At 36.6% G+C, this 12,260-nt stretch overlaps 1 protein-coding gene across 1 annotated transcript; it reads right to left on the bottom strand.

Moving 5' to 3' along the window:
• Positions 1-2,445: 2,445 nt before the first annotated feature.
• Positions 2,446-10,940, bottom strand: LOC118169856 (MOB-like protein phocein). Its single transcript, XM_035331601.1, has 7 exons — positions 10,875-10,940; positions 10,289-10,389; positions 8,683-8,725; positions 8,338-8,424; positions 7,326-7,405; positions 6,336-6,447; positions 2,446-5,767 (listed from the first exon to the last, which is right to left on the bottom strand). Exons 1-7 carry the CDS (start codon positions 10,899-10,901, stop codon positions 5,636-5,638), a joined length of 582 nt encoding a protein of 193 aa, XP_035187492.1. The 5' UTR covers positions 10,902-10,940; the 3' UTR covers positions 2,446-5,635.
• Between the last annotated feature and the right edge of the window lie 1,320 nt (positions 10,941-12,260).

Raw genomic sequence — 12,260 nt, forward strand, 5'->3', positions numbered from 1 at the left:
GTAAATACCGGCAGTCTGGCAAAGTATTCCCTGCTAGCTGGGTGCTCCTCCCAGAGCCTGACCCAACCCCTGTCTTCTCACACAGCCCGCTGAGTAGCGGTCATTCAGTAGCAGGCATCTCCTCGTGTAGTACCCCATGGTACCATGTAGTGCCCCATGGTACTACAGATGGGGAAGAACTGATGAAAAGACACATCTGTCTCTGGCAGAAAGATAAATAATTGCAGCATATTAAAAATGGGACAACAGCTGGTCTTGTAAAACTTGGAGGATAATGCTGTACTTCTAAAAATATTTGTCAAAAGTAATCAAAAAAACCCACGCTCTCACGTGTGCAACTAACTATTGGTGGTTCTCCATACAAGTCAAATTTGTAAAAAGCAGCAAAAATTGGTCAAAAAACTAGGGACTCTGAATATTCCAAGTTAAAGCTTTTAATGTGTATCAGAGAAATTACCTTTTATAAAGTAGTATCACTGTTTAAGAAAATTCACAGCAGTAAATTGTAAAACAAAACTGAAATGCAAATATTTTTAGAACATTATAACGTATAAAGTACTAGACTGAATGCAGTTACTCTTTCTAGAATGCATTTATTGGATAAAAAGGAATCATTTAACTTTTGAGATCTTTTCCTCATATCAGGTAGCAAAAATGCAGAAAACTCAAAACTAGCATCCAGATGTTTTTTTAAAAGAGCTTTTCCCATATGATTAATGGTGTATAAACAAAGAAGATTCTGTTTTTGCAACAAGGGTAGTCTGGATGTCCACAGGTACATTTTACAATATTCCCACTTGAAGCTTTCTTAAGAAAGCCTTTTCTTAAACTGTAGGCCACAGAAAGGGAATGTGGCTTTATTTCAGAGTTTTAATTGTACTTCAGTCCTTGCTCTTGAATCTCAGTAGGTTTTGATTGTGTTGCAAGCTTCTGTAAATTTATTTCTAGTCCTTTTAATTCAGTGTAAATATGCTAAACTGCTTCCTTTAAACTCCTTTAGAAATGCCTATTTAGTTAAGGACAGCTGGTTTATTTTTTGAATGTCATTTGTTTTGCATACAGTACATAAAGTTGTCCCTGATGTACAAACACGAATCTAGAGCGTTTTCCTAGTTCTGTCTTTCACCTCACAGGGCTACATTTGGGCTCTGTACTGCACACAAACAAAATATAATACTTCACCTTGAAAAAAAAAATGACAACCTGGCAGGAGACAAGATACAAATGTGTAAAGGGAGTGGCATGGAGAGGGTAGCAAAGGAATAAATTCTTCAGCATTCTAATTCAAGGGAATCATGGAAATGGTAAGTAGCAGGTTTGAACCAAATGAAGGTACTTATTTGGCTGGCTGTTAACTGCTTGCTGTAGGATGTTGTATGTAAAACTACATGGATTTAAAAGGTGACTGAAAAAATCCTGAAAGGAAAAAAAACTCTCTGAAAGTCACTGAACCAGACAGAAGCTGTTAGAGACTATAAACAGGGGTTTGACTGACTTGCATGCGCATGCTCATCCTGTTCCTTTTATTTCTTGTAAGGACCAGTTCTTCATCCTTGGGTTAGGTGGATTGAGCAGGACCATGGTGGGAGTGTAGCTGAGAATGGTTTCCTGCTGCAAAACTTCTTTCAAAAAATATGGGAGTAAATTGCTTGCTCAGTCCATGTGAAGACTGTACACAAACCATTTGACTTCATGCACTAGCTGAAGAGCAGATTAAACAACCTGTCTTCCTAGGGCATGGATGCTGAAATAAAGAGTTGAAACTGCTTTTAAAAGAAATTATGGAAAATCTTTCTTTGCCATGAAAAAATGTGGAAACCAATTCATCTTATTTGGGAAAGAAAGAAGGGGAGGGTGTATTTTGCATTGAGGGGATTCTAATTAAAGCTATGTGTTTCAGCATGTTCTTATACTAGAGCATTAAGTTATATGACTCTCCTAATTGTAAATTACTAGTAGCTCCTGTTAGCAAGCTTTTTTATGTGCTCTTACTACGCACACACTCCTCATTTTAATCAAATGTATTTTACATACTTCATTATCTCAAGCCTTTTTATTGAAAGAATTGTGGATCAAACTTAAAGCCTAGATGCATTCTCTGACCAAAAAAAAAGTACACTAATATGGACTCATCTATGAGTCTGAACTTCAATAGATGAATCCCTCACCTATATGTGACAACAGCTACACCCTGACTATTAAAAAACAAAGACGGAAAGACATTATTGCTGTTCCCAAACCTCTCCAAAAGACTGTTAATACTTCATCTTAAAGTGTTATGACATGAAATACTTTTAACAGTGTTTGCAAGTAGGAGAAATAATCCACTATAAAAAAATCTTTGCCCTGCTTACAGTTGTCACAACAGTTCATTTACTTACCCGATCAGCTGTAATAAACTGCTGCTTAACCTCTGGCTTTGATCTATAAAGCACTATTTACTTCTTGTAAAGCTAAGGTCTATATTTCTGATAGGAAAATTCTCATCATTAAAAACACTTAATCGGCTATCAATGTCCTTCATTACGTCTGTCTCACACTGGCATTACATTCTTTAGATCAATGTCTAACTTCCTTCAATTATATTTTTGTGAGTCTTGTCAGTACATACCTACAGCTCACAAGGCAAAGATTGTTAGATTTAATCATCTATTAAATTAGTTTACTTCTGATTAGTTTAGCTGATTAGTTTACTTCTCTGTTGTATATTAATGTTCTGTAAGTAATAAAAAACGGGTCACTGTTCTGAGAGTTGGCTATGGTTTAATTTATAGAATACAAGTGTTAGGATTGAGAATTTTCAAAGCCAAGTTCCTGTGTCAAAATTTAGATGAATGGTATGAACTGAAGTGGTGAATATTCTTTGGGACAAACTTGAGACAAAGTGGTTTAGAGAAACTGGGCTGATGACATGTTTGATTTTTTAAGCAGAAGCTTGTGACAACATTAAGAGAATAAAAATCTCAGCAGCAAAATCACTGGGGCTGACTTGTAGCAAGATACATTAAAGCAAGCGGGAAAAATAATTAATAAGCAAGTTATTTGAAAATTAGCCTTTGCTTGTGACATGCCATTTTAGCTGTGACACACTGCCCATAACATGCTTGGAGTATTTGAAAGGCCCTCTTGTAGATCTCACTAACTCTTCAATTGTAGAACCAGCATTTTCTGAGTTGAGCCATGTATGAATTTGAGGTCTGACCTTAAGGTGCTAATGAATATTGTATTTCTCTGCTTTTGAAAGAAGCAATAGCACATCAGCACGCCTTGTAGCAGAGATGGGAGAGCACCGCATTTTGTCTTGGAAGCACTCAGTTGCCTGTTTTTGGACGACTTGAAAAATGAGAATCACTTACCAAAACATAGCGGTATGGATAAAGAAACAGTTTAATTTTAATTTTTTTCCTTTTTTACAATATATTTCAAAGACAGTCTTGCCTTCCCTATTATGTAGATTGTAAGTTAAATCTGTTCATGTATTTACTCGACAAATCAATGGTTTGCTTAGGCAAAAGGAAGTTTTATGGTACCATTCAGGCACATGTGTGTACACCATACTCATGTAAACAACAGCAAGGGAAAATACAAGCAGTGTTTCACTTAGGCCTTATATAAAATCAATAGTAGAGCAAGTCAATTTTACAGTGCAAATCTGAATGAGAATAAACAGGATTAAAGCTTCCAGAGTTTTGTTTTGAAGTGAAACTCTTAAAGCATAAGAAGAAAAGAGGTTTAAAATTTTAATGCAGTCCTGAGCACCACATTTTCTTCAATTTTGTAGAGGAGATGTAATTAGCAACACCAGTTACAGGTTTTTGCCTGTCTCAGTCACTATGACCAGTATAAGCATGCCGCGTGACTGTACTAAAGAACACACCGTGAATGGTCCTACAGCAGAGTGTAACAGAACTAAATAAATTGACTACTTCCAAAATAGTCTTTCTCCTACCTGCAGTACAAGCTTCAAGATATCTATCAAAATCAAGTAATCTGGTCCATACAAGGCAAGTTATAGCTAACTGTACAGACAATAACTAAAGCTACGCTCACTCAGACATCTCATGCAATTACCCTGCTGACAGTTTTAAATACAATGATAAACATGAGACAAAAGAGCTGCTGAAGAACACAGCTGCTGAAGTACTTCAGAAGTTTAGTCTCTTTATTTTCTCATTGTTTAAATTCCCTTTACATCCAGGTGGTACAGTTGCTTGAGGTGTGCTTGATTTGTATAAAGAAAAATAGAATTTAAGGCATGTTTAGTATATTATGAAAAAAGACTTCTTAAAAATAGGTGAACTCCCTTCTGTCCAGCTAAGCATAACTTAAAGGGTAATTTACAGAAACGAGCTTGCTTAGCCCGTTCTGACCTGCTTAAAGAAATAGAAGAGGCCCCCGGCAACTTCCAAGACAAACAACCAGCTACCTTTTTGAACAGATAAGCAAAATTCATTTCACATAAGAACTCTGCTAGTGCTTTTAGACCCTGCATTCATGCACACTTAACAGTATGTCTCTGCTATATTAACACTACAACATTTAATTCTATCATTCTAGACATAACAATTAAGCAGCACTCATGGAAATTGTCAGTTATTGCAAATCTGCAAAGAGAACTTGAAATAAACGTCTAAAAGGGAACAGAAGTAGTGTGAATCCAAATCTTTCTGTCAAAGAATATAATGCAGGTGAATTAAGAAAAACAATTAACTTATGTTGAAAACATGATTAGCTCCTGCAAGGAGTCAGGTTCAATTTTTCAAGTACTTAATGTTTTTACTAAAAATATAAGCAAATACTATGCTAGCGGGTTGTGTAGTGTAATGTGAATATTTATGTGAGGTATAATTTGTAAGCCATTGCCATAAATATGTACAAGTATAAGCCATTGAGTTTCCTGCCACAGTTAGTCTGTAGAGAAGTCGTGTGGACTGGAGAACAGCAGAGGTCTGTTGTAGCAGGACAGAAACCACCCTCTGCTGTACACAAGCCTCCACTGGTAACAAAACAAAAAGTCCAGAAAGTATGTTAGACATATATCAAGAATATATACGTTCAACAGCATAGTAAAATTATCCTTTAGGTATTACTAATTCTATAGATGCTATTATTGTTTGGATATACACATACAGGAATATGCACATCCAAAAGGAAATCTTCAAAAGCTATCTTAAAAAAATAAAAGCTAAATTAGGGATAAGCTACACTGCAAACAGCTTCCTGCAGAATTATATATTTAAGGTGATAATCTTTGAACTAGCATAGCTACTGCATTAAAAAATGGCTTGCTGTGTAATGTTAATCTTGCTTTTTCCCCACCCAATCTGACACATCTTCAGGATTGTGATTCAATGATTGTTTAGCAGCAATTTTAAAGAACTGTAAATTCTTTTATTAACAGGCATTATAAACAGATACTACTACTTTTATTTAAAAACCATGAGTGCCACATTGATGAATATACAGCTCATGAATAACTTAAAGTATTTCCCATATTAAAAGGCAATGCACACAGCATACAAAAAGTATACTAAAAGCTATGAGGATACGTGATTGAAGTGTCTAAAATGATATATACAGTACATAATTAATGTTTTGTTTGTATTCGGTATAGACTTCTGTACTACCATCCACGTCATGCCTCACTCTCCCCTGCCACTGAGTTTTGCACTTCTTCTTCCAAAATCGGTACAATCAGGTTATCCTTGGACATCAGATTATACTTCATCACAAACTTAGTGAACCGATGACACAAGAAAGTTTCATTCTGGAGATGAAAAAAGGGGAGAAAACAGTATATACAGAAGGAATGTTTTAAACAATTGAGGAAGACATACTAAGATAAACTCCTTATATGTAATTGCCTCACTGGATTTACAAGTCTTAGAAACAATAGTAGTAATGCTTAAATGATACATTTGTTACTTCTTTTAAAACTTTTCCTTTACTACTTGATTAATATACAATGAATCAAAACCCAAAGCTTAAGTCACAGCTCAATTTAATAGCACTTACACAAGAATATATTAAAATACCGATGTTGTCCTGATCTACTCCAGAAGAGAACTTGAAGGTATTGTGAAACACCTTCTGCATATAGTGTTCCCAACAGAACAGGGCACAACCCTTTCACAGCTGTTAAATGCCTTTAAAGTTAAGACTAGGTTACAGTATGGAATTTCAGTTCATAAACGTGTTACCTACTACAATCAACACTTTACTTGGGTGCAGATTTTCGGGTAGCAATAAACAAAGTGTATAATACAATTATATCACAGCTGTAACTTCAGTAAATGCCTTCACTCGAGAAGTGATTGAACTGTTCAACTACTTACTTCATATTCATCAAATATCTGCCGATGATGAAAATAAGCATGTGAAAATATTCTGTAAATCCTTCGGCACACCGATCCTAATTTGGCTACAGAAGATTCCTTTATGCTAACCCTGTAAGCACCAGGAGAGAGGTTACCAGGAGAGATCTATTAAAATGACTAGCAAAATACACATTGACAGGAATTCTGATTGTTAAACTGTACTGTCAAATTACATATGACATTAGGACTGAAGTTTTGCAGGCATCTGTCTGCAATTGCTTGTTTTTGCAGGAATAACAAAAATGTTGCTGCATTCTGTACATTTACAAATTGCCCCAACTACAATTAAAAAAAAAAAAAAAAAAAAAGCTTTTCCTGTAATATACAAATATCATCAGTTATTCTGGTGAGGGCTGGATTTCTAGCTATTGATGAGCAAACGGAAAGACTTCCAGTTGCACCTCCTTGCCAATACAGGATTCCCAGAGAAGCACCATTCTGACTTCCCTTTTTAGGTTTCTGTCATCCCACACGTGGGCTGTGTCTTGAACACACTCAGCCTATCTTCTGTGCTTACTGATGTCCTGCATTAGACTGATGTTGGTTTCTGGAGATTTTCAGCGGAGCAGTGTTCAAGTCCTTTGAGTCACTGCATCCCTCCAAAGGCCATCCTGTTACTTAGACTGGCACTAGTCTAGTGGAAGCCCCACGGTAACACCAACAGATAATAGGAAAACAAACATTTCCCAATTTAAGCACCAATTTAAGCACCAATTTAAGCACCCGTCAGCTCCGGTAAATGGCAGACTATTTCAACAGGCAGGAATTCTTCCTTGGCTTACAAGTGATAATAGCTGCACCAGCACCACTGACACATTCTGTAGGATCTCGGATAGTTTCAGTAGCAGTCCGTGAAGAACATGTAACACATTTCTATGTGGTTGCTAAGCAAGACTTTAGGTGCCATCTGCTCCCCCCACCTCTCCTTCCAAAAGGAAGCACTTTTACCTGCTGGGGAAATACTTATTGCTATTCAGAAGACACGCAGCTCCATCAAGTGTGTGTCTGGTGTAATCTATAGCAGGACACTACAAAACACAGAGTGAACAAGCACATGCATGAATGTTTGCATGATATTATCACGTGACATGTTTAAAGAAAAACATTTTAATTCTGTTTCCTGATCACTAGCCGTTTTTATTCCCAGAAGTTTCATGTAGCTTCTCTGAAAATCCAACTACATTTCCTCCTTAAGTGAGATATTTCTTCTCTGTTTTATAACCCATGTCAAGTATTTCAAGAGAAAAGTTACTATGGAAATTTGATCACATACAAGAGTAGTGAATTTTATGCATCTCCTTAAGTAATACCATATAATAAGAATACATATTGGAAGTACACTATCATTATGTCACAGTTCACTTGCTTTCCACATTGTCAAGTTGCCAGACTGTTTCTTTGACAGTCTACCCTAAAAAATATATATATATAAAAAAAAAAAAGCCACCTGCCCCTAAGTATACCTTGTCAAAAGAAAGTCAAGATGTCAAGATGAGCTAGGACAGGCACAAAGAGATCGGGAATGTCTGCAAGTTTTGTTGTCCCCTAGTTGCAGGAAAATGACTTCTCAGTTGTACATTTTTGTCAGCAGACTCTCAGGGTTGCATCGCCCACTATCTGACCACTGGGTGATCACTATTATCAAGGTGGAAAACTGCAGATGAAGGACGTGTTAAGAGATAAACCAGTATTTCCTCTTCTCACTGACCGTGAACCAGACCTGGATGGAACGCAGTCTCTCTGGTGCTGCTGTAAAAAGCAGCTCCTTCCTACCTCATCCCATAATTTTGTAAATGCACTAACAAGTAGGAAAGAAGGAAACCTCAAGTGATCATTCTTAACCCAGACATAAGCTCTCAGTTTGACTAACAGGCCAACACTAATGGTCTCCCCAAGAACACAGGAGCTGCAAAAGAAAGTCTTATGCCAGTTGGGGCAGTTTTACAAAATACATCCATACCTCTTTGGGAGTTTTATGAGCTGCACAAAGAAAAATCCATTGTTCAGTTGCTGTCATCTGAGTACATGTGTCTGGATGACATTCACTCTGTTAAAACAATTGTTCAGTTATGAAATCATCCAACAGCAACAATCTGATCGTCTTTTGAAATCACTTTCTTGCCCTGTCTACCACCGAAGAGTTATTTGCCAGAAGCCTTTAAAACACTAAAAAACTCTTACCTGAAACTACTGCTTAAGTGTAGGTTTTTAATTTAAAAAAAGTAAAGCTCTACAAACTTCGCAGCTTATGTACAAGAAGAGTCTCTTCCCTGACACAATATAAAAATATCAATAAAAGAATTACCTGAAGCTTGACAGCTAGTCCATTGAGCTCAAGGCAGAATTGTCTAAAAAAAAGAATTTGGACACAGCAGCATCAAAATCAAGCAATTTGGTTTCGCGCTGGAAACACTGGATACAAGACAAAATGAAACATTCTGGTCTGATCTTCACAGATCTCTAAAGATGTTTTGTAATTATTGCTTTAAAACTGGAAAAAGTATAATATGAAAAAAATCATACCTAAAGAATATCATCACATAATTTCAGCAGATAAGACCTGAAAAGGCGTATGTGCCTTTTAATTAACACACTATAAAAGGACTACTCATTGAGAGATATGGAATGCATATCTTTTTACTTAGCAAAACAGTTATATTTTAATTCTTATCTGATAGTAGAGGCTAAGCTTAAACACCTCCACTAAATTGTTTGTTAAGCTCTATTAGGTAAGAAATGCTATTTCACAAATACAGATTTTTTAAAAAAAATATTAACACTTCAAGAAAATCAGTTTCTTAAGAGTGTGAATTTTAAATTCATATAGATTAATCACTCCATCCCTCTAAGATATACTTCCTCCAAATCAAAGTACCTAAAGTCCCACTAAAGAACAGTACTTCCAGGTACGCTGCTTCCACTAGAATGTGCCTGGAAGTACATTTTTTAACTTAGGGAATTCACCACCACCAAACTACAAGAGATAACTGAATAAACTTTCCAGAAGTGCTAAGAATTTAGTGAGAAATCACTTCTATTAATCTACTGTGATTTTCAGTGTACATGAGACGACCAACAAAATTCTTAAAATGTGTCTTTTGCCATTGTACATATTCACTTTTTTCCTATTTTCAGGATTCACTATATCTATTGGAAATATTTCAGACTAGAGAAGACAAAAAAAAAAAAAAAGGAAAATGAGAGGCAAAAGATCATGATTTGTACATCTAGGATGAGAACTATTTCTGAAAATACATTTGATAAAGTTAGAAGATAAGCTTACTAAGAAAAAAAAATCAAGATACAAGAATGATAAGTAATGCCAGGAAAAAAAAAAAAAAAAAGATTAATACATACGTATTAACAGGATGTAAAGCTACACTGTACTGGAATACTTTCAGGCATAAAGCACCTATGCTTAACAGAATCTATTTTACTGCACAAAATGAAGAGAGGACAGTATGTTTCAAGTTCCCTTACAACAAGAACTGCAAGACTATTCTTGCTTTCCCATCTAAAACCTATTTTCCTGCAAGTTCCAGAGAAAAACTCTGGCAGCATCTGGAGGGAGGGAACCGATATTTTCAGTCGGTGAAGAATTGATGATTCTAGGAGAAAGACCTGTGGAAATTAATGACTATTTTCATATTCAAAGTATGCCAGAATAATTTTTGAAGTGAAGTACAATCATTTTATTAAAAAACACTACATCAGAGAGCATTATACATCTTTAGAAAGAACAAGGAATTCAGAATACCATCCAACACAAAATTATCAAAGTATTTCGTAGTAGAAATATCACATTTCATTTAAGTTACTTTTGACCTGTCATATTAAAAATAAAATCTGTACCACTATCGATCTACAAAGCTTGATATCAGAACACTACGTTGATGAAGACAGATTCTTACCTTAAATGTTCATACTTCCACACACCTTCATCCTGGCCTTCAGGAGGTTCAAGGATCTTATCAATGTTGGAACAGTCTGCCCTTATGTTTTGCTGAATATACTAGGGGAGGCGGGTAGAATAAGATTTTCTTGTAATTATAGTATGTATTTAGGACATTACCACATCTTTAAGACTTATTTTCCCAGAGATAAAAAGTCATTTTCCTTTTATTTAAGAAGTGATTGATAGTCTAAAAAGTTAAGAAGTCGATGGGTGGAGTAAGGCAACTGGTATAAAAAAATACCAGATCTGAAAAAATTCTTCTGAATTAAAAAATGTAAAAGAATGGGTAAATTGCATAGCTTTTTTACAAAATCCTTCTCAAAAAAAAGAAACCCTTGGGAAATCCCACCATTTCCTTATACATGAGAATTCTAGCTATTTATTTATATCCAATTAATAATTACAATTTTTTAAATTAAGTTGCTTATGAAACTCATTCTTGTGCAGCAACACTAAGCAGACAAATAACATGCCACATTCCCTGTTGTTTTTAACCAATAAAATACAAAACTTGGGAAACTGAACTTAAAAAACAGGAGTACCTGCTGAACAGCTAATGTACTATCCATTTCTTCAAAGGATTCATCAGGCCAATTGTAGAAATCCTGATAAAAAAAAGTTTAAATCAAGTTAACAAAAATACATGGAGAGAAATAAAAGCACACAACCTACAATATGCTTAAATACGCAGGAAAATAGAGGTAGAATGTTTATACAATTCCAGGAAGCGGCATCTTAACAGAAACAGCATGCAAACTTAGCAAGAACAGGGTGAAGTGGCACTTATGCTCCTCAAGTCGCAATATGAGAACATCTTGAAATCAAATTTCTACTTGATTTGGCATACCATAAACATCCTCCCTTACACACATCTTGTTCTAACAGCTACGTAGCCTGTGTTTCTTAGATGAAGTATTTGCATATGGTGCTGACCTCACACGTTAGATCATGTAAGAATGGGGAAGATAAGAGGTCTTTAGAGAGAACCATTATACAATCAGTATTGAAATAAAATCCTGGTGATAATATTCTCATAATAATACACCTTTGGAAACACCTTCTCTAACCTGAGATAATACAACACAGCGTTGACCCAGCTCAGCACTACATTCATCTGGCATGGTCAGAGCGATGGGTAACTGGGCAGTTATGGGCTAGCTACTGATAAAGAGAAAAGCCACCTCAAGTTTTGCACCAGATCCAGGAATTCACATCTGGGGGAAATATAATCCCAGATACATAAAAAATGCAAAAAAAAATGTATATCTAAAATTTTGTGCTACTCCCTCTTTTTACCCAAAAGCATTACATGTCAGTCTCCCACAGCCCTCCTCACAGGCTCAATGAAGATGCTCCAAGTGTAAAGCCTAGCAAGCTGTTCCTGAGAGAGCACAGCCATCTCTAGAAAAGCAGTGAATAGCCAGTGCTTAGGTGTTCAGTAATTCTACTGACATACAGAACAGCTCCTCTGCGATACCATCCACAATTACAAGTTAAATACAGCCACAGAACAACGTGATTTCATCAATTTCTTTCTCTTTTCAACAGATTTCTTCAACTGACATGGCCTTCTGACATCTAACTTCACCAAATCCAGCTCTGTGCTGAGCGTTTCAGGACGCCCGAGATCTCTGTCAGAAAACACGCTTTCCCTGCTCTTCGCGACTTCTACCTGTAGAGACGAGCCGGCCTAGGGTTGTGTAACTCCACCTCTGTGCGTTACGAGGCGGGGAAAGGAGACGCGTTTTGCTGCGACACTGTCACGCAGCGCTCTGCTTCTGACACGGGGCCTCTCCGGTCAAAGCCCGAACGAAACGAGACTTCCAGCCAGCAGGGCCTCGCGGGAGGCTTACCTCAGCCCGAGGCACGCACCTCGCACCTCCGAGACCGCCCTTCGGGGAGACGGGGCCAGGCCGAGGGGCCAGGGC

Source organism: Oxyura jamaicensis, chromosome 7 (assembly GCF_011077185.1).
Source record: "Oxyura jamaicensis isolate SHBP4307 breed ruddy duck chromosome 7, BPBGC_Ojam_1.0, whole genome shotgun sequence".
NCBI classification, from domain to species: Eukaryota; Metazoa; Chordata; class Aves; order Anseriformes; family Anatidae; genus Oxyura; species Oxyura jamaicensis.

Excerpts from the sequence above, each read along its gene's own strand:
- LOC118169856 (XM_035331601.1), bottom strand. The coding sequence starts at position 10,901 with ATGGATAGTACATTAGCTGTTCAGCAG. Across the intron at positions 7,406-8,337 it reads CTCATAAAACTCCCAAAGAG|TGTCCTGCTATAGATTACAC; the intron begins GTATGGATGTAT and ends TGTGTTTTGTAG. Across the intron at positions 6,448-7,325 it reads AATAAGTATTTCCCCAGCAG|GGTTAGCATAAAGGAATCTT; the intron begins GTAAAAGTGCTT and ends TGGTGCTTACAG.